This window comes from Tursiops truncatus, chromosome 5 (assembly GCF_011762595.2).
Source record: "Tursiops truncatus isolate mTurTru1 chromosome 5, mTurTru1.mat.Y, whole genome shotgun sequence".
In the NCBI taxonomy this organism is placed as follows: domain Eukaryota; kingdom Metazoa; phylum Chordata; class Mammalia; order Artiodactyla; family Delphinidae; genus Tursiops; species Tursiops truncatus.
In genome coordinates, this window is record NC_047038.1 from 63,697,203 (window position 1) to 63,724,340 (window position 27,138).

Sequence of the window (27,138 nt, forward strand, 5' to 3'; positions counted from 1 at the left end):
TGAATCAGCCAACCCTAAAACCCAATTCCTGTTTGGTGAGATATCTTTACTATTATTATTATTATTATTATTATTTTTTGGACCATACCATGCAGCTTGGGGGATCTTTGTTCCCTGACCAGGGATAGAACCCAGGCCCCAGCAGTGAAAGTGCCGAGTCCTAACCACTGGACTGCCAGGGAATTCCCTGAAAATATCTTCACTTTAGAGATATTATTTGTATTACTGCATTAAGAAGCATGAGCTCCAGTGGACTTAGGCAGAAAAATGGGAATAACACCCCAAAGAAAGATTCAGAGTATGAGTAGAGCAGAATAGCAGGAGCAGCCACTGAGAGAGATTTGAGTACATGCCCTTCATCCTTGTGGGGACTCCCAGCTACTCAGAAGCCACACATACATTTGTGCTAATAAAATACCATTTAATCTATTTTGTATTGGATTTCCATGAAAATTTCATTTGATAATTATTCTCTTGCTAAAATTTTGGCCACCACATTTTAATTTTCAAGAGCAGTTCTCTGATTTTTTTCCCCCCTTTTAAATAGCATTCTGTTCTTGTTTCCTAGCTACAAGTTCTTCCATTTTTCTCTCTGAGGATAGTGTCATTCTCTGCATTGAGCATTGTCTCTGTTTCCTTTGTTTGTTTTGGTCTCTGCCTTTTGTGTGGCTCTCCTTCATCTCCTTGGCTGTACAGACATACTAAGTGATGAGCCACTCTAAAGCTATTTGGAAGCTGGGGTGGGGGGAGCTATCTAATTGATAGAGCTCCACTGGAGCGTGTTTGGGGCATGAGCTAGATTTCTCAATGAGTGACTCCCAAATGTCAGGATTGAAAATAATAATTATAATCCTCAAGTCTCCTGCCTTGAGGGTTATAAATTTGGCTGCCTGCTTACTCAGAGCCAGATGAGTAAAAGCAAGCTGGTTAGGGGAGCGTGGGTCTCTGTTCCATAGGCAGGCTTTTATTTAGTTTCCTCGTTTCCAGTCTGGCAACTTACTAACACCCTCCCCAAGGCTGAACCTTTCTAATTCTATTCCTCCTGAAAATAAACCTCTAATATCCCATGAGAGTAAGGGGTGGCAAAGAGAGTTTCTTGGTGTGGGTAGGGTAGAGACTTGGGTGCAGTCAACTCTTCCTTATACAGCCTTCCATCAAAGTCCCCTGTGTTTAGCCCCACACCTAAACCCCACCTGTTGTGGTATGTGGTGCCTCTAATTCTTGTGATCTTCTCAGGGACCAGTTACCTACATCTAGAAGGCAGTCCCTTATGTGGGCATTGAAGTTTCTGCTTGCTCTTTATAGTAAGTTACTTAGCCTCCGCTGGTCCACTTTCTAAAAATTGTTTGACATCTCTCATCTACTGGTGCCTCCTTTCTCATTCTTTGTCCTTATCTATTTACAGCTTTCTTATTTCTTTACTGCCGTTTTAGTGAGATTTCAGGAGAGAATGAAAATAGTGCATGTGGTTAATTCAACGCACGTAACCCAGAAGTGCAGACAGTGCTTTGACTTGCTGGCTTTGCTTTAGGGCAGACTTGCAGACAGCTGGTATTGGACTTAGGGTTTGTTCTGGTGGAGAACAGTACTCATTGTTATAGTTCTCCCCAGGCAGTCGAATCAATTTCTTTAGAGAAGAAACTTCACCCTGCCTCCACCTACCTTTTTTTTTTTTTCCCCTTGACCCTGGGGGCTGGAAGATGTAATCACATGGGTGTAAATGCCAGGCTGCCTGTCATTGTGCCTCTAGAGGTGGATGAGATGAGAAGGTTGACTGTTCAAGTTAAAGACCTACAGTTAAGGCCCTGGTGGGTGCCCCTCTCTCTCCCACCTCCTTTTGGGTAGAGTCTCTGCTGTTCTGCTGGGCAGGGCCTCCTCCTCTGGCCCTCACATCAATATTCCAGGAAGCAACTCTTCTCTTTAGTCCGTATACATCTATCCACTCAAGGCTTTCCAGAAATTTATTTAAAATCTCTTGACCACTGATGGCCCCCTCCTATTCTCTTTGCTTTATTGGATTATGGCTTTTCCCCCTCTCACTGTAATTTTAATGGTGTCCTTAGAAGGGAGAGGATATAAATGTGTGCTCAGTTTGCCATGTTGACCAAGAACTCGGCTTGCTGTCTTTTTAATAGTAGCTTTGTAGATAATTTTACATATATAATTATCTATGTGTGTATATATGTATTTATGTTTATATTTAAATCAATCATTTGCTGAATTCCTGAAGCATCTCTGGATGCTTGGGTCGGTCATGGTTTGAAAATCATTGGTAGAGAACAAGTAACATTTAATATTCACTTTACATCTGTATGTTTGCCATTATGTATGCTTGCTCATTAGTGTTAGAAAAACTAACAAACACTATGTTTAGTGTTACTAATTAAAATACATCACCTACCACTGTTTCCTAAACTCCAGTCATTCATGTAAAACCGTCACAAAGTTTTGCCCTATCTGAATGGGAACTATAGTATTATATATTAATTTTTTTTTTTACAATTGACTAAATTTCTAAACTTAAATTCCTTTAAAGTGAAACTTCATGTAGAATATTTAGCTGGCGTGTGGTTGATTATCCTGCTAAAAATTGTATTTCCCAGAGTCCTTTGCAGCCGGTTGTGGATATGTGACTAAGTTGGGACCGATGGTATGTGAGCATAAATGATTTGTGCTACTTCTGAATGTGCTGTTAAAGGGTGGGTCCTACTTTTCCCTTCTCTTTCCCCTTCCTTGCTGGCTGGAATGAGAACATGATGTTGTAGCTGGAGCAGCCATCTTGAACCATGAGATAGGAGACTTGTGTAAAGGGTGGCAGAGCCCAAGTGATGAAGTCTGAGCCTCTGATGACTATGGAAATACTCTGCCAGCTGTGGACCACTGACCTGGACTTCCATGTCTGAGCGAAATATGTTTCCCTTCTGTTTAAAACACTATCATTTTTGGTCTCTGTTAGAGCTGTCAAGTTTATATACTAACTAATATAATTTGTAAGTCATGTTTATTCTAATGCCTTTAAAATAAATGCCTATTAAAATTAAGAAAAATGTATGTTCACCTAAAATAATCTGCCTTGTTACTAGTGGTATATTGTAAAATGCAGATCTACAATGAGTGATCTTTTGGACTATATTCAGGAAAAGGAAGGGAGGAAGACAGCAAGAGGTCACTGTATCCAACTTATCCTCTGAAGTTTAAAGGTCCCTTGTAAGTATTATTTTGCAAGTCTGGCACTAATGATATATTCATGCCTGGGTTTTGGTCTAAAACTTTAATACAGTGTCAATGTATGAATAAACTAGATGGTAACATCTAGTTTGGGGCAGCAACTCTGGAAAGCAAGTTTGAGTCTGTCCTTTAGTATGACTAACAGATATCTTTTTTTTTTTTTTAAGAAAATGACTGCAGGGCTTCCCTGGTGGCACAGTGGTTGAGAGTCCACCTGCCGATGCAGGGGACACGGGTGCGTGCCCCGGTGCGGGAAGATCCCACATGCCGCGGAGCGGCTGGGCCCGTGAGCCATGGCCGCTGAGCCTGCGCGTCCGGAGCCTCTGCTCCACAACGGGAGAGGCCGCAACAGTGAGAGGCCCGCGTACCGCAAAAAAAAAAAAAAGAAAGAAAATGACTGCATTTTAAAAAGAAAACCTTCGGTGATTCCATTTATCATTTTTTAAAAATATTTATTTATTTATTTGGCTGCATTGGGTCTTAGTTGCGGCACGCAGGATCTTCGTTGTGGCATGCAGGCCTCTCTCTAGTTGTGGCGCACAGGCTCTAGAGCACACAGGCTCAGTAGTTGCAGCACACGGGCTCTCTAGTTGTGGCTCAGGCTCAGTAGCTGCGGCGCGGACTTAGTTGCCCCACGGCATGTGGGATCTTAGTTCCCCGACATGGGATCGAACCCACGTCCCCTGCATTAGGAAGGCAGATTCTTAACCACTGGACCTCCAGGGAAGTCCTCCATTTATCATTTTAACAGTTCTAAAGTTTACACTTCAGTGGCATTAAGTACATTCACAATGTTGTGTAACCATTGGTGTCTCCATTTTGACTATTAAGTGAAGCCCAAACTCAGCCTGAAGTTCAAGACTTTCTACAATCTGTCCTTAGTCTAAACTTCCAGTCTTCTCCAGCTGTTCCTCTTCATGCTCCCAACCCCAAACAAAAAGCAACTTGCTTTCCCTAGAACCAGTCTGAATTTTCCTGCAGGCGTCTTTTTGCTCCCATTGCTTTTGCCGCTGACGTGCTCATTTGACCCACTTTCCCTATCAAGATCATGTTTGTCTGTTAAGGCCCACTTCAAGTGCCCAGATAGCATTTTGTTTTTATCATTTATGGCTGTTTTCATATTTTGTCAGTTATTTCTGCATGTGTCTTAGCTTCTCCACAAAATTGCTCTCATTCATCTGTGCCCTCCATTTCTTAGCACCACACAGCATCTGCCTTATAGTGGGTACACAGACACCCAATTTGAAATAGTTTAAATAGGGTTACTCAAATGTGAGTACAAATGAACTTACATAGAAAACGAGACCTTAACTTCAATAGTTTGTCTTACTGAACCTCGCTCCTCTTCTTCCCCATCCCTACCCCCTGCAGAACCTCAGACCCTCTTCTAGTAGTTGGGAGTCCCTGGGAGGGGGAAAGGCAAGTATTTACATCCTTCTCTGCTGCCGCTCATGCTGTTTTGCCCTATCCATCATCTGTTTCTTCCCTTGGGATGCTATCCCATCAGTCTGCCTAAGGTCACAAGTGCCCACTCTTAATAATAATACCTCTGAAATTAGGATGCTTTCAACTTCAAGTAAGAAAAGCTCCTATTCAAATGGTCGTGACTGTGAGCAAGTTACTTAATCTTTCTAGCCTTCTGCCCTCCACCTGAAAATGGGATGGAACTTACCTCAAAGGCCTTACATGAGGAATAGATGAGAAAATGCACCTAAACCACTCAGTGTAGTGCCTGCCCTGTAAGGCTGTGTTAATTACTGTACTCTTAGTGACTCCAGAGCCTACATGTGGCTCTGGGTCAGTGGGCCTAACGGGAGTGCCCATCACCTGCCGGCCACTGCCAGTAAGATCTCTGTGTAGTCACTGATCTCATGTAATCCGCATAACAGCTGAGTTAGAGATGAATTATCTCTACTTTACGGATGAGGAAAATAATGCAGTCAGGATTTAAAGCTGGAAGTCTTAAGTGGAATAACACATGATTTCTGGAGAACATATTGTGGGAGACAGATTTTACTTTTTTATATATTCTTTTGTATCTATTTGAATTTTTAAAAATCATGTCCATGTATTATTTTCAATTTTAATTACTAGTTAATAATCTCACATAAAGTACTAGCTAATAAAAATAGAAATCTTTTTTTACCACACCTGTGCAGTTTGTGGGCTCTCAGTTCCCCAGCCAGGGATTGAACCCGGGCCACGGCAGCGAAATCCTGGAATCCTAACCACTAGGCCACCAGGGAATTCGCCTAAAAACAGAAATCTTGTATCAGCTTTTAAAACACACATGGTCTTTAATTTTCTTAATAGGGGAGAACAAGGCTAACCATCTTATTCCAACTTTTCATACAAAGGCCTCAAATAGCTGTAAGTTACCTGCCCAGTCACTGGGGGATTTTTCTCCATTACAAAGAGCCAGTTTACATGGCTCTATGAACTGTCTTTTGTATTTTCTTCCACTTACCAGTTCTCCTACCTTCTAATCAGTAACTGTATTTTACATGTTTACTTATCAGTTTACTTATCAATCCTAGGCATTGAAGCATCCTGCAACTTGAAACCAGTGCCTAATTCTATCTGTTTTAGCAAGACATCTTTGGGTTATAATCCCTTTACTAGAATACAAGATTATTAAGCACAATACAAAAATATTTTCAAGCAAAAATGTAAAGCAAATTCTACTTAATAAGCTCATCCTCACTTCAAAGTCTTATGAGCAAGGGATCATCTTATGTTCAAATACTCTGGCATTTATCTTTTTGGTGTTTTGTTTCTTTCACTCTGGTCTGCAAACTTTTTCTTAAAGGACCAGATAGCAATATATAACCATTTAAAATGTAATCATGTAAAAATGTAAAAGACATTCTTAGCTCACAGGTGGCTGGCCAGATTTGGCCAATGGGATTTAGTTTGCCAATACCTGGTCTGTTTGCTAAATTCCCTCGCTTTCTTGCATCATTTGAAAGAACAATATAATTCCGCTATCTCAAAAAAGTAAGGAGTGTTTTCCTGTCTAATGTCATACTGTCATGACTTATTAGTTACTTGCACTAGACAAAAAATAACCCACACAGTGGCTTATGCAGAATATTTTATTTATGTATTTGATACCTCTATAGGTGTCTCTGTCCTCATCTTTGTCTCTGTATCCTTATTGAACCGCAAAATTCCTAAAGGATAAGACTGTTTAACTCAATTTGTATACGCTCAGCAGAGCACAAGCATCAAATGGACATCTGACATATTTCAATAATGATAAACACAAGAGAAAATCAAATATAAGTCAAAGAGACATAAGAAAAAAAGTAGTTGAAGACACAAAATTCCCTATTTTAGGATTATGCTATACATAACTTGTAAAATCTACTTCTTTAAGTTTATATATGAGATTATATTGGTTTTATTACTTAAAGAAAAAGGGAGAAATTGCAATGAGTTACAGGAAGAAAATGCAAAGTAAAAGTAACAAATATTGGACTAAAAAAACATAGTGATCAGTGAGGAAAAACAAGAAGTGGGGTGAAATAGATTTTCATTTCACTACACTGATTTTCTCTTCATGTTAAAAAAAATATTGCCTTTTAGTCTTATTTGGATTGATTGGAAGTGGGCAGTGATGATCTTTTTGGACTAGAAAACCAACAACACAGCTCATTAAAACAAAAGGAACAAAAGAACAATAACCAAACCATACTTGTAGGGTTACTTCTAACATGGAAGCATAGGAAAAAAAAAGCTCAAAGGCCACATTCTGTCCATTGCATGCTCCTCAGTTCAGAGAGACAAGAAATGGCATGGAAAACATCTTACCCAATTAATCCAGAAAGCTCTAAACTTCCATGACACTTTTGGAAAGGTTAACAGGTTTAGCCCAATATTTAGCATAGTCATTTCATGGTTTAAAATACATACTTAAGGACAAGTAGATAAACCAATGATCAGAAAAACTGAAGCATGCCATTCCCATTACAATGTGATATTCAAGTGCTGCCTAAAGACATTTTATAAAGTAAAAAGTGTTTGAAGTTTAATTTTACAAAAATCGACACCATTAAAACCAACACAATTATTTGCTATGCATCCAATCACTGAGGTAACAATATTATAAAAATATGTAAAAAATATTCTAGTTTCATAATTACCAGATATGCTAATTCCCATACAGCTAGTATAAATTTGATTATTAAAAAAATAGTTTTGTTTCCTTAAAAGCACTTGATTCATTTACCATTTAATATCAGATAGGTATTTGCTATCCTGAAGTACCAAAAAAATTACAAATAAAAATGGCAATGTCTATACTCTGGGTTTCTTGTTGGGTAGATCCTGAAGACTAAACTTTGGAATTTCACCAGAAGGTGCATATGGAATTCTCTTTGAAGACACCTTTTTGCCAATTGTTTCAATCTAGAGGGGAAAAAAAGATTTTAGAAAGAAAATTATTAACAATTACAATACTTAAATGTAAAAACTCTGTAATGTAGTATAATAAGGGCTAAAACCTAAATGCTTTTTTTCTTTTTAAAGGCAGAAAAAGTTTCTCAAGTCATCTGGGCTGCTATGAAAGATCTTTGGTTCCTTCCACACTGTTTATGTTTCTAGAGTCAGTCTGCATTCCCCCTTTCATATTCATAACAGGGCACACTGACTTCTGTCATTCTCCACACCAGACCCCCTCAAACAGAATAGGGAACCACCTGCCACGATTGTTTCAGTAGCACATGTGAAAGCAATAAATAGACTGGATTCCAGTTAATTCACATTCTTTCAAACTCTATTCTAATGTCTGTTTCCCTCATTCTAAAAAGCTTGCATAAGCTATAACAGCATAGCTTTTTAGAAGTTCAGGCTTCAGAGTCTGAAAGGCTCCAGCTGGAATCCTGACTGATAAGTGCTGTTAACCTAAACACTCAAAGGTCTTTCCTCCTCGTCGTAAATGGTGTTACCCATCTACCTCAAAGAGTTGTGGTAAGGATTCAATTAGATAAAGCGCTCAGCACAGTATCAGGCATGCGAGCCAACCTTCAATAAATCAACGGTAGTCAATTTTCATTTTGCATATTACATTTAAAATTTTTCCCCTCTATCCAAAATAATCAATCTTATCTTTAAAGAAACTGCTTCTTTAATAGTCATAAGTTTATCTCCTCTCCACACAGCACAGATAAATATACTAAACAATCTTCATAAATGTCTTTTTAATTAAAAATTAATATTTAATGCTGACTCGTACCACAAAGGGCTTCTGCTTTATATTCATCAATTATCTTATTTAGTGGCTTATAAATTCCCTTTATTTAGTAATTCCAGTCTAATTGTTTTTTTAGTCCTTACTTGGAAAAGTTAATTTTATAAGAACTCAAACTCATTTTAAATATATATACCTCTACATATCTTCTCCTTTAGATGAGTAAAACAGGAATGAGAGAAAATGTGTCTGTGCCTGCAAATAATCTTTAAAAAATAACATTGCTGAGTTTCAGTCATGACTGCGAAAAAGGCACATTACTCACTAAGGAGGAGTAGGATAAAAGGGTCCCCAGGGGGACTTCCCTGGTGGCAGAGTGGTTAAGAATCCGCCTGCCAATGTACGGGACATGGGTTCGATCCCTGGTCCAGGAAGATCCCACATGCTGTGGAACATCTAAGCCTGTGCGCCACAACTACTGAGCCCATGTGCCACAGCTACTGAAGCCTGCATGCCTAGAGCCCGTGCTCCACAACAAGAGAAGCCACCGCAGTGAGAAGCCCGCACACCGCAACAAAGAGTAGCCCCCGCTCGCCACAACTAGAGAAAGCCCACATGCAGCAACGAAGACCCAATGCAGCCATAAATTAATTAATTAATTAATTATTTTTTTTAAAAAAAAGGGTCCCCACGGTCTTTGATGGAGTGTGAACAGACAAGGATGTCATCTGATTTTTCTTGCAAGTTAATCTCTCATGAATGAGACATGGGCACTGAATTCTAAATAAGAAGGATCTTCAACAAGTCAGTGACAGGTTAAGAGAACCAGATCAGATATTTTCAACAGTGGATGAAGGCTTATCAGTACCTCTCCAAGACAGCTGGTGCTGAGCAGACGCACACAGCCAGCTCTAAACACTGCTGCACTCTGCCCTGATTCAGGACTATGCTGACAGCAATCTCCCGGCAGATTTCTTTATCCTCCCAACCGCCCCCCAAGCCTCCTACTCCATTTCTGCTCTGAGGAAATGGAAAGTAGCTCCCTCTTATTAATACGTTTGGAGCCCCTGGTAGAACTGAAATGGATGCAACATAAAATGTACTGTGCAGGTTTGTTTCAGCTCTCTAAATGTTCCATAATTAACTGACAAACTCTGAATTAAAAGAGGGCCAGCACCACTGCAGCTCCCATACTTTTCATTCAGACCTCTCACAGCACCAGCACAGTGCTGAGCACCCAGAGGCATAGGATCCTATACCAACATGTGACAACTATATTGCATATTGCAGTTTTCAAAACATTCATAAAGGAATAAGTGACCTGGCCTCAGAGCGGGTCAGTGTGATGCAGACAGTGCAGCAGAGTAGCTTTAGAGGGTCCAGGAAAAAAAAAAAATTTTCTATGTGTATATTTTCTTATTTGATGTTTATATGAGTTAAGGCAAGGTATATCTTGGCCCCATATGATAGGCAACTGATATTATGTAAGAAAGACCAACACTGAATGACCTTTAGATCACAATTTTAAGGACGGAGTGTAGTACTTCACAAATACCACAGAACTTCCCAGAGAATTGACTGACATGTTGCCCAGAGTTATGCTATTGCTAAATGAAAAAAAATTTTAAGTTCTAAAACTCAAAGCCTTTAAAAAGGAAATGACCAAACAAATGAAACAAAACCAATCCAGGATCGTGCTTACCTGGAAGCCAATGGTTTGTAGTTCATTGTGGAGCCCATCCAGGACACGTCGTCCATCAAAGATAAAGGCTGGCTTCAGCATTTTTTTATGAATGCGTTCATAGTCCAGTTCCTGTAAAGACAGAACCAAAGAAACAAGTAGAGCATGTATGGGAACACATACTCAACCCCAAATGGTACTAGAACACCTCTAAAATTTTCCTTAATCTCACTACTGTCACCTCACCTTAAACATGTCCCATTCAGTGCAAATCACAACAGCATGGGCACCATCACATGCTTCATAGGGGTCCTTGGAAATGGTCACCAGCCGGGCCACTATAACAGCCCAACAGAAAGTTGGAATAAGAAAGGAGTGATTTGAAATTATGCATTTTAACACTAAGATTGCTGGAGGAGTTGAGGGTCTGACAGAAGTGGAATGGTCTGGTTGAAGTGTGAGTAGGGGTAATGGGGGGGGCCTGGAGTACTCCCAATTTTGCCCCAGAAGCAACACCTTGGAATCTCCGGGACTTTTTAGAATATGTTGGAAAAATCACTAGACTAACCCACAGCTGATTACTTCAAATCAAAGTTGATGAAACAATGTCTGAGAGTTTAATTTTAGAGAAATAAGGTTGAAAAGAGGGGCCTACCAATGATATAAATGATAAATACTGAACAACCAAAGGTTTCTAGAGAACAAAGTCTGGGGGCCCAAACTCAAAGTGATACATGAGACTCAAAGCCTACTTACCTTGGTCATCCTCTGAAACTCCTGGATGAGAAAGATCCACAACTATTTGTTCCCTTGGTACTTTTGGATCATATATATGGAGGTGTGCGCCTTCATCCATCAAATATTTGCTAATATATATACTAGACGACTCTCTGAAGGGAAAAAAAAATCAGTATTGCTGCACTTTTAAATGGCATATATTCTAAATTTTTTTTTTTAATTATTATTTTTTTTGGCCATGCCGCATGCAGGTGGGATCCTAGTTCCCCAACCAGGGATCGAACCCACAGCCCCTGCATTGGCAGCACAGAGTCTTAACCACTGGACCGCCAGGGAAGTCCCATAAATGGCATATATTCTAATACCTAAGGGGTTTAATATACAGGTGAGATTCTATTTCTTGTGAAGATATTGATGTCCACTTTATTTTTATTCTTTATACTATATACATACATGTATTTCACACACAACCACCATCAAAAAATCAGGATAAGGCCTTTCTCGCCTTCTGAGATGGCCCACACTCTGTCTGTGGAGTGTGTTTCTCTCTAAATATATCCACTTCTTACCTAAAAAAAAAAAAAAAAAAAAAATCAGGATAAGATGAGGAGTTAACATTCTCAAAAAGGTTGAAATATTTCAAAGAACTGGTACCTCGTATCACCGGTGTCCTTTTTGAATGCAAACCCCAAAATAGCTATCTTCTTATCAGTCACTGTATTAAACAGACTGTCTATAATCCGGGAAGCAAACCTCCTTCTCTGGTAGTCATTCATGTCTATGACCTGAAATAACAAGGACAATTATGCAAGGATCAGTTAGAAGAGGTGCAGCCTGTACCATACACTGCTCACAGCTTTATGGTGAGTACTCTTGTATGAATACAAGCCTTATAAATTAACAGGAGACAAAGATTAACAACCTCTTTAGTATCTGCAGACTGAAAAAAGTAAAGAAAGAAAGAATTACCCACCCCCCACTCCTCATAGCCTGCCTGAAAATTTTCATTTTCATTTGGCTTAACTTTCCATGCACTGGGCTGGGATGGATGTTAAGGTGGGGAGCACAGCTAAATTTCAACCCCATTTGAGGTCCAGCCATGAGTCCACCTAAAAAAATGCACATAGCCAACTTCTCCAAACACTGTGGAAGCAATTAAACCCCAAAGTACTCCTTCATATGCTTACCCCCCACCCCTCACCAAAACTGAGTGTGAGTAGAAAATGGACAGAGAACAGTCAAACTATGTACAGAGTTATAGCTGCCTCTGGATGAACCATAACAGCACAAACATCTGGCAAAATTTTTAACTAAATGTTACGAGTAAAACATAACATAGTCTCTGATCACCTAATCTGTTACTCTCCTAAGAATTTACAAACAAGACATCATATTGGTGACCAGATGGATATAAGGAAAGACTTTTTTTTAAGGCTCTAAGCTTCTAGAAGCCGTCTCAGAGCCTGAGAGCTTGAGAAATGAGCCGAAAGTTTTCGAAAATCAAGCCTTTATCTGCATTTTCCCCACAACGGACAGTAAGATAAAGCCATCATACTGGATTGAGTGAAATGAACCTAAAAGTGTACATTTCCCTAAAAATGTTAATTTCCTTCCATTCCTACTCACTGCTGAAATCTGAAAAACTGTAAACTTGGGGAAAAAATATTTGGGAAAGTTACATACACTGGCTGGTATCTTGAACAAATTACTTAACATTGCTAAGCCTCAGCTTCCTCATCTATATGTGAGGGATAATATTAACGATGAGGACTAAGATACTACATGTAAAGTGCTTAAAAGAGTGCCTGGCACAGAGTAAGCATGCAATAAATGTTAACTCTATTTCCAGTTTGAGAAGGGTCTCTAATTTTAGCTCTGTGAATCTCAAAGGGACAAAACAAATATCAACATATGCAAACCACTTGGAAGCACGACAATAGAGGTTCTTTTGCCTTTACTTTTATCTTAGCCTTTCAAGATAGAGAAGAATTATAATTAAAAGTAATATTTCACCAAAAAAAAAAGTAATATTTCTTGCTTTACTCAGGGAGCAAATTTAGTTATTAAAATTAGAAGGAATACTGTTTTATCATACACTTCCATCATAGATGATTACCAAAAAAGACAAATTATAAACACAGAACCCCAGCAAATAAACCTAAAATGAACATATTGAATATAATAATAATTGAGTTCCTGGAAAAAATTAATCCTATCAAAAACATCTGACAGAAAAGGGTGACATGTTTTAATTAGAAGTTAATCATAAGCTGTTGACTATAAAGATTAATACCTGCTGCCAATAACGAGCTACTTCGGGCAAATTTAGAGCCTCACAGAGATAAACCAAATTCAGAACATCCTTTTGAAAGCAACTCCCACCAAAACCTGAAGAAAGGAAAAAAAAAAAAAAGATAATATTTTCATTTAGGAACCAAACAACTAAATCATATTACAAATTTCTTTGTCATACTAATCAGAGGGCCTATGCTTGGATTTTTAATAATAAAATTTGAATGTTGGAAATTAATGGGTTTATAACTTGTATGAAATTTGCAAGCAACTAATCAACTCTATAAATAATTTCCTAATAATTATAAATAATCTTAAATAATCTTAAATAATTATAAATCACTTTCTAGCTTAAGTTTTATTGTGGCTATATTTTCTATTTTTTCCCTTCATTCAGCTGGTATCACTGCCCTGCATCTCTAACTCTAACATAGAGCTGGCAAACTTTTACAGGCCAGGTAAAAAATATTTTAGCATTTATGGGCCATACAGTCTCTGGCACAACTATTCAACTCTGCCTTTGTAGCTCAAAAGCAGTCATAGACAATATGTAATCAAATGGGCATAGTTATTTTCCAATAAAACTTATTTACAAAGACAAGCTGTGGGCCGCATTTTGGCCTGGGGGCTGTAGTTTGCCCACCCCTGTTCTACTGCAATGCAGTATACAATGAGGGTTGGCGTGGGCTTTGGAGTCAGAAACATCTAGCCACTCATTAGTTTTATGACTTTGAGCAAGTTACAAAAATTCCCCCAATCCTTAATCATCTCTAGAAATACCAACACCTATGTAAAAGGTTATAAGGATTTTTTTTTTTTTTTTTGGCTGTGTTGGGTCTTTGTTGCTGCGCGCGGGCTTTCCCTAGTTGCAGCAAGCAGGGGCTACTCTTCGTTGTGGTGCGCAGGCTTCTTATTGCAGTGGCTTCTCTTGTCGCTAAGGACAGGCTCTAGGCGCACGGGCTTCAGTAGTTGCAGCATGCGGGCTCAGCAGTTGCGGCATGCAGGCCCTAGAGGGCACAGACTCAGTAGTCCTGCCGCGCAGGCACTAGGGTGTGTAGGCTTCAGTAGTTGTGGCTCACAGGCTTAGCTGCTCCATGGCATGTGGGGTCTTCCCGGACCAGGGATCAAACTTATGTCCCCTGCACTGACAGGCAGATTCTTTTTTTTTTTATTTTTAAACATCTTTATTGGAGTATAATTGCTTTACAGTGTTGTGTTAGTTTCTGCTGTATAACAAAGGCAGGTGGATTCTTAACCACTGCGCCACCAGGGAAGTCCCAGTTATAAGGATTAATAATTAAGATATATAAAGTTCAGAACTTGGTGCATAATATGCCTTCAGTAAATAGGAGCTATTTTTATTAAATGGCCACTAGGAGAAAATATCAAAAAGATACAAAAGGCCAGGGAAATCAGTACTGAGAAATGTCATAAAGCCCCAGAAATACAGGAAAGGCTGTCTATGGCCCAATCTGTAAAAGCCTCTATTTACCTTTACATCAATCTTATTAACTTTTATGCAAAAGAAACATCGTCAGTTCTTGTTAAACTCAGTAATTATGTTCTACAGATTTGCCACAAACGCTGAATTAGCAAATACTGAAGCACCGCTCCTAGGTGAAATACAGCATTAGGTTCCTGTGAGCTTCTGGTCACATTTTTGCCAACTGATCAACATAATCTTGTTTTATGTGTATTTCTGTTTAAAGACACCTTATTTAAAAATATTGTTGATTCATTAACATTAAACTCACAGCCAATAGCACTATAACTCATGCCTGAATGAATGAAGCTTATCAAACCACATGTGTAAGGCACATCCTAGCTTGCTGATGCTTTGGAACACTAGACAAAACTTCAGCAATATGCTTGGGGGCCATTTTAAACAGTGAAATCACAGGAAAAAAAGCACAAAAATGCAGCACTAAATAGACCACAAAAAGAGCACATATTTGCAGTATGAGAGCTAAAACAAGAAGGTATGAGTATTGCCTTATTCAACTTCAGCTGGGAATATATGTGTTGGGTGACTCAAATTTTTTGCTGCTCGGTTCATGTCTGCAAATGACCACATGAGTATTGACGCTGGGTTACAAATACATTTTATCAAGTAGGCTAATTCACAAATATGGAATCCACAAATAATGAGGATTGACTGTAGTTCACCAAGGTCACATTTCCATAATTGTATTAGTAGGAAAAGCAAATGATAAGGAATTTTTTCCTATTTGCTTCAGTAAGGTGTTACATGATTTCCTATGTGGTCTCCCAAACTTATTCTACCTAAATGTTCTAACAAAATACTAATATATTCCTCCTAAAACATTGAACTATGTTTATCTACCAATCAGTCAGTAATTATTAAACAATATAAGTAACACTTGCCTCACTTAGAAAGTTCCTAATAGGCTGAAGCCTACATGTATAATGGAATCATTATTTTAAGGGCATTTAAGTTAAGCAAAGGCTTCCTTAAAGTTAGAGACCTAGCTAAATGAACCTACTTTATGTACAGAAAAATTTCAACTTACCAACACTGGCTTTCAGAAACTTATTTCCAATTCTCTGGTCCATTCCAATGGCTGTTGCCACCTCTTCTATATCAGCTCCTGTTGCTTCACAGAGGGCACTTATAGAGTTAATGCTACTGATTCTCTGTGCTAGAAAAGCATTTGCTGCCTTAAAAGAAAAAAAAAGGAAGAATACGATGAGCTAAAATAAAAATTTTATATATCTGTATTATATTTCATTGAGTTGATCCAAATTACTGAGGGAGATATAAAAGTTACTGATGGGCTCAATTTGCGGAGGCAATGGGTGGGTTGGTAAGGGAAAATGTTTTAAATTAGAGAAGAAAGATGATGAAGAAAGGGTAAAAGAAGGGAAAGAGTGATTTTTTAAATTACTATTTTAATTAATTACATTAATAGTAATGCAATTACTATTTTCTTTTACATATTCCAGAATATTTTATACCCAAATATTTGATCCCCTTGTGAATATTATTTCATAATATACAAGAATATTATCTTCAAAAGCATATCTTTTTATTAATATTAAGAAAGTACCTATGTAGCTTATCAGGGTTAACAGAAATAAGTCCTTGGCTTTAAATTTAATAGAGAGTTGAGTGCTGTGTACCAACCAGTTTAGAAAGTTCTGAAGACCAAGTATTAGTGGTGAGGATCTTTTCTCTGGGAACCCAGTGCTCATACACAGCACACAGTGCCTGCACAGCTCTCTGACCCTCTGGGGTTTCATCCCCTCCAATCAGTACTCTGTCTGGGTTCTTCAGGTCCTTGATGGCTGTTCCTTCTGCCAAGAACTCAGGGTTGGACAGCACCTAGACTCCCAACGCAAAGGAAAGTTTTAAGCTAGAATTAATTACGGACAACTTTAAAGCATCGATATCTACATAAGAAGAGCCAGATTCTAATGCTTCCTTTTTTTATACCTGTAAATTCAAGTTAGGTTTTGTGTTTGCATCAAATATTCGACGAATACTCTCTGCTGCCCGCACTGGGACTGTGCTTTTCTCAGTCACAATTTTGTACCCGTATGAGTTTTGCACAATGCGTCTAGCACAAGCTTCAATGTACTTCAGATCTGCTGCGCGGCCTTTCCCCATTCCGTAGGTCTTGGTTGGAGTGTTCACCTGATGAAAGTACACGGGATTAAGAACAGAGTATGAGATATTCACTGATTTCAAGATCTGCCCTGGACCATCAACTGACTAGTCAACTGGGAAGTTAACATCATTAGGAGCCCTGGTTTCACCCTCTATTAGTTCCATGGAAATAATATTTTATGAGAACTCATTCAGTACATTTCTGTTGAGAAGCTACTATATACGTGTCAGAATCAGGGCAGGCAGGTTCCAAGCTAAGCCTGCAGATATAAAGATGAAAGAGACTCCAAAAGGAGTTCACAGTCTGAAATGAAATGTAAGTTTTCTCTTTCTTCCTTTCTTGATGGTATGTAATATATCATCCTGGTCTTTAAAACTAAACTTTAAACTCCTTTTTAATCCTTTTTTATAGGTCTATATCAATAGGTTTTTTAAAATGTCTGCAGTATCATTCACAAATGCTTTCTTGGCTCATTAGAGTCCAGAGTCTAGGCTCTGGCTCATGAGTCCAGAGTCTAGGCTTAGTTTTGGCTTAGCTGTATCATGTAAACTTGGAGAAGTTTGGCTGCCTTTGTCTCAATGACCTCATTGGAAAATGAGAATAACACACTCTCTAAAATCTAACACACAAGCTTTATAACACTCTCGTAAAAATGAAAGTACTCTGAAAAGTCTAAAATTCTATGTAGGAATAATTTTTGAACCAGTAAGTAGCACTAAGTGTCTTCTCTTGACAAGCTTATAACTTAATGGGAGACTAAATAAAGGAATCAAGCCAAAATAAATCAAAACGTGAAGATTGGGTTGAGGTGTAAAAAGCAGGAGGAAAAAGTGGTTTATACACATGAAACAACTTAGGAAAAGACCTAGACGTGGAAGTAAGGGTGCAGTGGAACACAGAAGGGCAAAAATGGTTAATGAGATAATGTGAAACATGCCAGAGATGGGGATGATCAGATGGCTTCCCTGGGAAAGGAGCTCTGAAGATAACGGTTGAAAACTGATTCAATGGTATAAAACTATTTCTACCTGGAATTTGCCTAAAAATAATTTGGGTAATCTGGGGTGGGAGGAAAGGGAGAGGAGTAGTAAATAAATCAAGATCAGCCATGAAAACTGTTGACAATGGGGTTCACTATATTGTTGGTTTCATTTTTTTGTATGTTTGGTGTTTTCCACAATGAAAAGTACACAACAAGCACATTAAAAAAAAAAACAAAACTGATGCAGAGAATAATGGGAACTAGGTAGGAGTTATACTACAATAAATTACCCTAACAGGCCCACAAAGTAATAGCTTGGAAAGATTTAAGGCAGCTCAGGCTAGATCGGCAGAGAAGCAAGCGTAAAATCAGCTATCTGTGCCAGACCACACTAAGGTGAACTCTATTGCCTTAAGAATAGATACTTAAAAAAATTTTTTTCATATAGAAAAGTCCCCTATTCCTATTCCAGGCTATGGTTATCCAAATGTTGGATTAAGGTAACTTCTTGATTTTCTCCAAGCATCTAGCTACTCCAAAATAATTTCTCCTTTTCTATGCCTCTACCCTAACCTCCTGCAAGCTTAAGTAGATGATTGGGTAGATGAGTCATAGAAGTGGCACCAATTTTCTCTGAAGTAATTTTTAAAAAGAGAGACTGAATTCGTAACACAGTTTTACCAAGGGTTTCATTACTACTTTCTTCTGGAGTTCCTATTTCTTCACAGTACTGCTTTTGTCTCAACACACAATCAATTCAACATCATCTCTGCTTTATGGACCCCATGGTGTTTATCTCATGGAACCCAGTCAAAGCTCACACCACTGGCTTTCCCTTTATTCCTTAAGGCTGTACAGGTCTTGAGTCATATAACACCTTAGCTCAGCCACCAATTGGTGATAACTATACCATCACACACAGAATATTTGAGTAGATGGTTACCAGGACAGCAAGAAAAAAGTTACCTTGGTTCAAATATTGAATTATCAGAGGGTATTCCCAAGCATTCATTCTACTTGTTTCATTACAAAGGTAAAACAGTTAAGCCCTATTATGAGCTGAAGGTGTCTGTGGACTAGCCTAATAACCTAACAAACATATGCCAAGTTCTAAATAATTAATTTAAAATGACTTTTGGAACATAAACTCATCTAAATAGGAGATGCCTGTAAGTTTGCAGCAAACTTTACCTGATTCTTTTTATCTCACTTCCACCACGCAGTGGAAACAAGAAATGATGAAATACATATACTATCACCATATGTGCTCACACATGCTCACATGTTACCAGCACTTCCTAATTCTAGATCTCATATTAGAAACTTTCTCTGAACTTATTTGTTCAATGATCTGAAATGATCAGATGATTATAGAGTTTGGTGAAGTGTTGGATAAAGTTAGTGATAATCAAAATTCAATTGGACAACTCTATACTAAGTAATGCTGTGGCTTAATATCAATGGCTTTACTATTAAAATACAATGAAACTTCTATATAGACAAGAATACATAAAAACTCACACAGCAAAGGAAAATACTTACAGAAATAAATACAAGATCAGCTTCTTTAATGGCATCATCAATATTGGTAGAAAAAAATAGATTTTTTCCTCGACAGGATTCTACCACTTCTTTTAGTCCTGGCTAAAAAGAAAAAAGAAAAGAAGTTGTACATACATTTTACCAGTCATATGAGATAACCCATATGACTTACATTCATTAAGGGGAAGGTCATGTGTAATTTAAAGGTCTAGATTTGCTCTCAAATAACACCTCTGTAGAAAAATCAAAGATTATACTGGTACTGAAGGCCATCAGGTGTACATTATGTAACAAATAAAGCAAACCTGAACTTGCCACAATTAAAGCAGCAGATTAATTTAATGCATGTCATTCTTTTCCATGTTCTGGACTTCTTCATAAGAGTTAACAATTAACTCCAAGTATCAACACAATCATCAGAAAAGTCAAAAGTCTTTGTGGTTTCAAGCAAACATTTGATTTTGCATTGTCACTAGAATACAGGTTTTTACTCCCAAGAATTCAGGCCATAGAATACAGGCCATTCAGAGTGGTTGTGAAACAGTCTTTACACATAAATATATATTTTTTCTAAGTCCCATTATAAGAAACACTTCTATTAAAAAATTTGTTACTTTTCCCATACAATTTAACAGGAGATATAATTGAGAATTTTGAGCTGTACACCACCACCTAACAAGTATTCTTGCCTCCACCCCCCCAAAAAATCAGGTCTAAATCTGATAAGACCAATCCAATCAGCAAAATCTGTTTATCTACAGGATAAACAACCTGGTTTCTTCAATAAACAAACTGAAGAGAAAAACAAAGAGAGATTAAAATACTGTGGTCTTGGGACTTCCCTGGTGGCACAGTGGATAAGACTTCACGCTCTCAATGCGGGGGGGCTTGGGTTCAATCCCTGGTCAGGGAACTAGATCCCACATGCATGCCGCAACTAAAAGTTTGCATGCCGCAACTAAGGCGCCAGTGAGACACAACTAAGAAGCCCTGGAGCCACAACTATGGAACCCACGTGCTGCAACTAAGACCCGACACGACCAAATAAATCAATTAAAAAAAAAAATTGTGGTCTTAGGGAATTTCCTGGAGGTCCAGCGGTTAGGACTCTGTGCTTCCACTGCAGGGGGCACAGGTTTGATCCCTGGTCAGGGAACTAAGATCCCACATGTTGTGCAGTGAGGCAAAAAAATATATATATATATAATATATATTACATATTTTTATATATAATATATATATATTATATATATGTATATAGTGATCTTAAAAGACACTTGAGTGATACAAATCTATTGCAATATATGGCTCTTACTTGGATTCTGATTCAAATAAACCATGAAGGGGAAGGACATGTTTAAGAATTCGTAAAAACCAAAGCAAAACAGACCTTTTTCTCTCCTGGGAGAGAAGGTTCAAATAATATCCAAAATATTATGGATGTATAGAAAACTATATAGCAAAGTAAAAAGTCAATTCAGGGGCATAGGTCTAGAATTATATCCAGAGGTAATTCGCTTTTCTTCATGGTTCTGTGGACTTTTAACATAAGCAATCAGAGAAAGTGTAAAATGAAAATTCAAAATTTCTATTAGTTTGGCTAAAATGTATAACAGGACCAGCAAAATATATGAACCACTGCACCATGAATATAGTGTCACTAATTATGGCAACTGGTTTCTTAGTTATTTTGACTAGGTTCTAGAAAATAAGAGTAAAAGGTTATGGAGTTGGAATTTTACAGAGAAGATTTAATTCAATCCTATATAATCTTCTAACATTTAAATTAAAGTAACCTAAAATCAGAGCAACGCAGAATTTATACTAAGTCTTAATAAGACCTCAAAATGAACAACTACATTATTCCGTTAAAATCAATGGGATATTTGTAGATATCCAAACTGGATGCAGAAGCAGTTGATAATATAGGTTCTACCTCTTATTAGATTCATTATGTAATTTTCATAACTAGTATTTAGAATTTATATGGCACTTTTTATGGAGGAAAAATCCTTTCAAAGGATAAAATTAGCTTTCATTTTACTCAGAAAAAGCAAAGCAAATTATCCATTTTGGCTTTTTAGAAGTAGTTTTTACATTTTTTTTTAATGAACAAAGTTAACAAAAAAGCAATGACTGTTCAATAAATATGGCAACACAAAACAGAATGTTTCCATTGGTTTTTTTGTTTGTTTGGGTATTTTTGGCCACACTGTGCAGATTGTGGGACCTTAGTTCCCCAACCAGGGATTGAACCCGTGCCCTTGGCAGTGTAAGTGTGGAGTCCTAACCAGTGGACCACCAGGGAATTCCCTTCATTGTTAAATATTAAGAGTTTCTATTATGCTGTTCCCTGAGTAAAACTTTGAATATCTTATTACCATATTTCATCTGATAGTCATTACTATTTACTTCTCAGGTGGTAAAAATGACTACTTTTTTATTAACATAGTTTTGACCCATAAAATATAAGCCTATAAGACTAGAAAGAACCACAATGAACACATAAATTCATGGACCCTAAGTACATTTAGCTGGGTTTTTTCAATGTAGCCTGGTAACCTTTTTACTTGTCCTCTCATTCTGAGATTACTACTCCAACCTCCACTACATCTTCTTCAGAGTAGCTGGCATCCCACCTTCAATTGAGATGACCAACGTTTCAGTCACTTTTATTTCCTGTTCCCACCAACAAAACAGTATCTTCATCCACCCTTGTTTACTTCCCTCCAGTCTGAGAAAAAGGCTTTCAAGGCCAATTCCTCTTCTTGTGTTTTTGATCCCATCATCTTTGCTATTCTTCTAGACTTTATTCCATCAATTAGCCCCTTTCTTCTTATACTTTTGACCTTTCCTTCTCTATGTGATTTGTCTACCTTAGTTTATTAACATGCTTGATTCTTTATCAACCATAGGAAAAAATATGTTTAAAAATCACTGCTTTTGCACTTCTCTGGTGGCATAGTGGTTAAGAATCCGCCTCCCAATGCAGGGGACACGGGTTCGAGCCCTGGTCCGGAAAGATCCCACATGCCATGGAGCAACTATGCCCATGTGCCACAACTACTGAGCCTGCGCTCTAGAGCCACAAGCCACAACTACTGAGCCTGTGCGCCTAGAGCCTGTGCTCCACAACAAGAGAAGCCACCACAATGAGAAGCCGGAGCACCGCAACGAAGACCCAACGCAACCAAAAATAAATTTAAAAAAAAAATCACTGCTTTTACCCTGTGTCCCTCTCCGGTGACCACCCCCTTTATTTCCTGCTAATTAAACCTTTTAAAAGAAGAGTCTTACTCATTTTCTACACTCTTTCACTTCAATCTCCTACCTTTTGTAATTGTTCTTGTAAAAGTTACAATGGCCCCCATAATACCGAATTTCATGAGTATGTCTCTGTTCTTATTTCTCCTGTGTTTGGCAGAATTGACAGCTTACTCATTCATTCAGCAAATATTGATATTTGTTGAGCACTTACTAAGTACTGGTCACTGTGTTCATCACTCATAATCAAAACATATACATCTTTATGGAGCTTGCACTACTAAAACTCTTCTGGTTTTTGGTTCACCTTCTCTGAACTACTCTTCAGTGCTTCTCTAAGGCATTTCTTCCTCCACCTCTCATCAAACATTAGCATTTTGACCCCACGCTCTGTTCTCTCTACAGGCTCTTCTTGGGAGAGCTCAACTACTCTGATTTTAACTACTGCCTGCATAATTTATTTTTTTAACTTCCTGAATAATCTTAAGTTTACATCTTCAGCCCTGAATTTCTTTTTTTTTGGCCATGCTGCATGGCTTGTGGGATCTTAGTTCCCTGACCAGGGTCTGAACCCAGGCCATGGCAGTGAAAGTTCTAAGTCCTAACCACTGGACTGCCAGGGAATTCCCCAGCCCTGAATTCTTGAATATCATTCTAGATTCCTTCCTCTACTTCATCCTTCTTGAATCAACAATCAAGTCTGATCATTTTTCCTTCTAAATATTTATCTTGGGAATTCCTTGGTCATATACCAGAAGCCACGGGGTAAGGCCAAAAAAAAAATTTCTCCAATTAGTCTAGTGAGTTTCAGACTGAATGGAGTGAGGGTGGAACAACTATCAAGGAGGGTGTGTACTCAAAAGTTCATTAAATATTATGATTACATATTAATTATCTTTTCTTTATCAGTAACCAGGAGTTAAACATTAGTCACCAAAAGAGACTCTCTGATATGAAAAATTGGTATTTACAATGAAAAATCAATGCCATAGATTTTTATAATATCATTGAAAACAAATATCTGCTTGGTTGTGTATTTTTTTTAAATTTTATGTATGTATGTATGTATTTATTTGGCTGCATTGGATCTTCATTGCTGCTTGCTGGCTTTCTCTAGTTACAGCTAGCAGGGGCTACTCTTTGTTGTGGTGCGCAGGCTTCTCACTGCAGTGGCTTCTCCTGTTGTGGAGCATGGGCTCTAGGTGCACGGGCTTTAGTAGTTGTGGCACGCGGCCTTCAGTAGTTGTGGCTCACAGGCTCCACCGGCTCAGCAGTTGTGGTGCATGGGCTTAGTTGCTCCCCAGCATGTGGGATCTTCCCGGACCAGGGCTCGAACCTGTGTCCCCTGCATTGGCAGGCGGATTCTTAACCACTGCGCCACCAGGGAAGTCCCTTGTTTGTGTGTTTTTTAATGCATAATAGAATACAAATTTAAGGAGGAGGCTAACCGCAAAGGTATCTAAGGTTTCTCTGGAAATAAAAATATTTCTTTGCCTTGTCCAAGGTAGATCAGTATAAAATCACAAGTAGTAACAATATCTATAAGCTACTCAATAAAGGAATTCAGAAAGCAGCATGAATTCTGGTTAAACCTGCCCTTTGTTTTTCTTCTTTTATAGTTCTTCCTGTTTGACATTTCACATAACATTTTACATCTCCTATATGGCCAAGGAAATGTGCAGGAATAGTTAGTTTACAACATAAAATAAACAAAAAATGGAACAAAGGCCTAACGTATCTTTGAAAATGGATAATTGGGACACACAGTTTTGTTTTGTCTTTTTAAATACACGCTACAGAAATCATTTATTTTCTTCAGATTTATAAATTTCTTAAGCAGATTTCTTTTAACAACTGATGTGTAAGAAAGACACATGAAGATTATAAGCCTAAAGTCATTTGCTAAGAGGAAAATCATTCTACTTGTTAAAAAGATTCCTTCTAGAATTTTGAAGTAGCAGTGCCATATTTTTAACCTCCAAAGTGAGCTGGGTTGTTTTTTTTTTAAAGATTCCATTTCCTTTGCAGGCTACAACTAAATAGTGCAGAACTAAAATAGCTGCTTCCGTTGTCATCATCTAATTTTGTGGAGTAGACAGATTAAAAATGAGATAAAAATAAGACTTTAAAGACCAAATAATTACAATCATTAAATAAAGCCAATACAATTACGGGACATTAGAGTTCTGAGAACTCAGAAGTTGCCTCTAATGAGCACAGTGCTAGCTAGACTTTGAAATCTTTTATATTCTATTTAAAGAGATTTAAAGAAGAAAAAATTTATTCATGAAATAAAACTGTGAAACAACAAGAAATACTTTTGTTTCTTTGTTTATAAAAGCTAGGTTATTGAGAAAAACAAGTAAGATGTGGAAAAAAAATCATCTTAGCTCTTAGCTCTTTTAATATAACTATATATCCCAACTGGATTCAATATCAATGTAGAACACACTATTTTCTTTTTTGGAGGAATTTAACTTTTAATTTTTAAAAAAGTAACAAGAGGGCTTCCCTGGTGGCGCAGTGGTTGAGAGTCCGCCTGCCGATGCAGGGGACGCAGGTTCGTGCCCCAGTCCGGGAAGATCCCACATGCTGTGGAGCGGCTGGGCCCGTGAGCCATGGCCGCTGAGCCTGCGCGTCCGGAGCCTGTGCTCCACAATGGGAGAGACCACAACAGTGAGAGGCCCGCATACCGCAAAAATATAAAAAAAATAAAAAAGTAACAAGAGTATAACATGGCAAATTCAGATCATCTCACTTCTTTTGTGGCTTACTGTTGTTTTTATTTGGGGTTTTTTGGTTTTTATTTATTTTTATTGAAGTATAGTTGATTTACAACATTGTGTTAGTTTCAGGTCTATAGCACAGTGACTCAGTATTTTTTGCAGACTGTACTCCATTATAGGTTATTACAAGATGATGGGTAAAATTCCCTGTGCTATACAGTATATCCTTGTTGCTTATCTATTTTATATACAGTAGTTTGTACCTGTTAACCCCTTACCCCTAATTTGTCCCTCCTCCCTTCCCTCTCCCGTTTAGTAGCCACAGGTTTGTTTTCTATATCTGTAGAACACACTATTTTTATTTTTTTTCCCATTTATTTATTTATTTATGGCTACGTTGGGTCTTTGTTGCTGCGTGCAGGCTTTCTCTAATTGCCTTGAGCGGGGGCTACTCTTCGCTGCAGTGCGCGGGCTTCTTATTGTGGTGGCTTCTCTTGTTGCGGAGCATGGGCTCTAGGCTCATGGGCTTCAGTAGTTGTGGCACATGGGCTCAGTAGTTGTGGCATTAGGGCTTCAGTAGTTGTGGCTCGCAGGCTCTAGAGCGCAGGCTCAGTAGTGTGGCGCACGGGCTTAGTTGCTCCGCAGCATGTGGGATCTTCCCGGATCAGGACTCGAACCCATGTCCCCTGCAGTGGCAGGCAGATCCTTAACCACTGTGCCACCAGGGAAGTCCAAACACACTTTTTTTTTTTTTTAAATTCTTTTTCTTTTAATTTAATTTTTATTTATTTATTTTTATTGACGTATAGTTGATTTACAATGTTGTGTTACTTTCCAGTGTACAGCAAAGCAATTCAGTTATACATACATATGTATCTATTCTTTTTTCAGATTCTTTTCCCTTATAGGTTATTACATAATACCTGTGCAAACACACTATTTTTAATTTAAAGCACTGAAGTCTTAGGAAAAAGAGTTTCAGATTTCAAATAATAGAAATAGTACTAATAATAAGAATCTGGCCAGGGAATGTGCCTGGCCAACTAATTTTTTTGTTTTCTCCAAGAAAAACGTCTAAATCCAATATATTATAGTTTATACTTTTTTCTAGCTCAAGATAACCTTTTTATTTTGTTTTTATGTAAAATTTTTATAGAAGTAAAACAAAAATATAGAAAAGTGCATATATTTTAGTATAGAAAAGTGTATAGCTCAATTTTCACACGTGAACACACTTGTGTAACCATTATCCATACAAGAATTAAAAGAACATTAACAGGGAGTTCCCTGCTGGCTAGTGGTTAAAATTCTGGGTTTTCACTGCCAAGGCCTGGATTCAATCCCTGGCTGGGGAACTGAGATCCCACAAGCTACACAGCATGGCCAAAAAAAACCCCAAAAACCTTAAACAGTAAATCAGAGCCTGCAGTATGCCCTCTCCTAGTCTCTACAACCCCTCAAACTACCATCATGATGAATACCATCACCAGAAATTAGTTTGCCTATATTTGAACTTTATACAAATGGGATTATATAGCATGGACTACTTTGTGTCTGACAACATTACTTTTGTGAGAATTTAAACATATGCTTGCATGCAGAAGTAGTTCCATGGATTTTAAATACAGTATAGTATTTTACTGCAGGATTACACTACAATTTATGTATCCATTCTATTGCTAATTAACATCTAGGTTGTTTCCCATCTGGGGTCATTATGAATTGTACTGTTAATACCTGTCTTTTGGCGCATAAATGTATGCCTTTCTGTTGGATATACACCTACACGTGGAATTTCTGGGTCAGAGATGCTTATTTTCAGCTTTAGTAAATACTGCTGCAGTTTTGCAAAACGACTATACCAA

At 38.0% G+C, this 27,138-nt stretch overlaps 1 protein-coding gene across 4 annotated transcripts in view; it reads right to left on the reverse strand.

Annotated features, from left to right (window-relative positions):
* UGDH (UDP-glucose 6-dehydrogenase) overlaps nt 1-27,138 on the reverse strand; it is a 61,315-nt gene that overhangs the window by 15,975 nt on the left and 18,202 nt on the right. For 2 of the 4 annotated variants that reach the window (XR_012331962.1, XR_012331963.1), the window contains exons 2-12: nt 19,284-19,385; nt 16,585-16,785; nt 16,276-16,473; nt 15,662-15,809; nt 13,132-13,226; nt 11,493-11,623; nt 10,857-10,990; nt 10,347-10,438; nt 10,122-10,232; nt 6,343-7,638; nt 5,380-5,480 (exon numbers count right to left, since the gene is read on the reverse strand). Coding sequence is in view for 2 of the 4 variants with exons in the window: in XM_019928315.3 (XP_019783874.1) it covers nt 7,528-7,638; nt 10,122-10,232; nt 10,347-10,438; nt 10,857-10,990; nt 11,493-11,623; nt 13,132-13,226; nt 15,662-15,809; nt 16,276-16,473; nt 16,585-16,785; nt 19,284-19,385 (1,323 nt within the window). In the remaining 2 variants the exon portion in view is untranslated. Of the gene's footprint in view, nt 1-5,379; nt 5,481-6,309; nt 7,639-10,121; nt 10,233-10,346; nt 10,439-10,856; nt 10,991-11,492; nt 11,624-13,131; nt 13,227-15,661; nt 15,810-16,275; nt 16,474-16,584; nt 16,786-19,283; nt 19,386-27,138 lie in introns of those variants that run through there. The other 2 variants (XM_019928315.3, XM_004315070.4) reach the window with 1 other exon arrangement.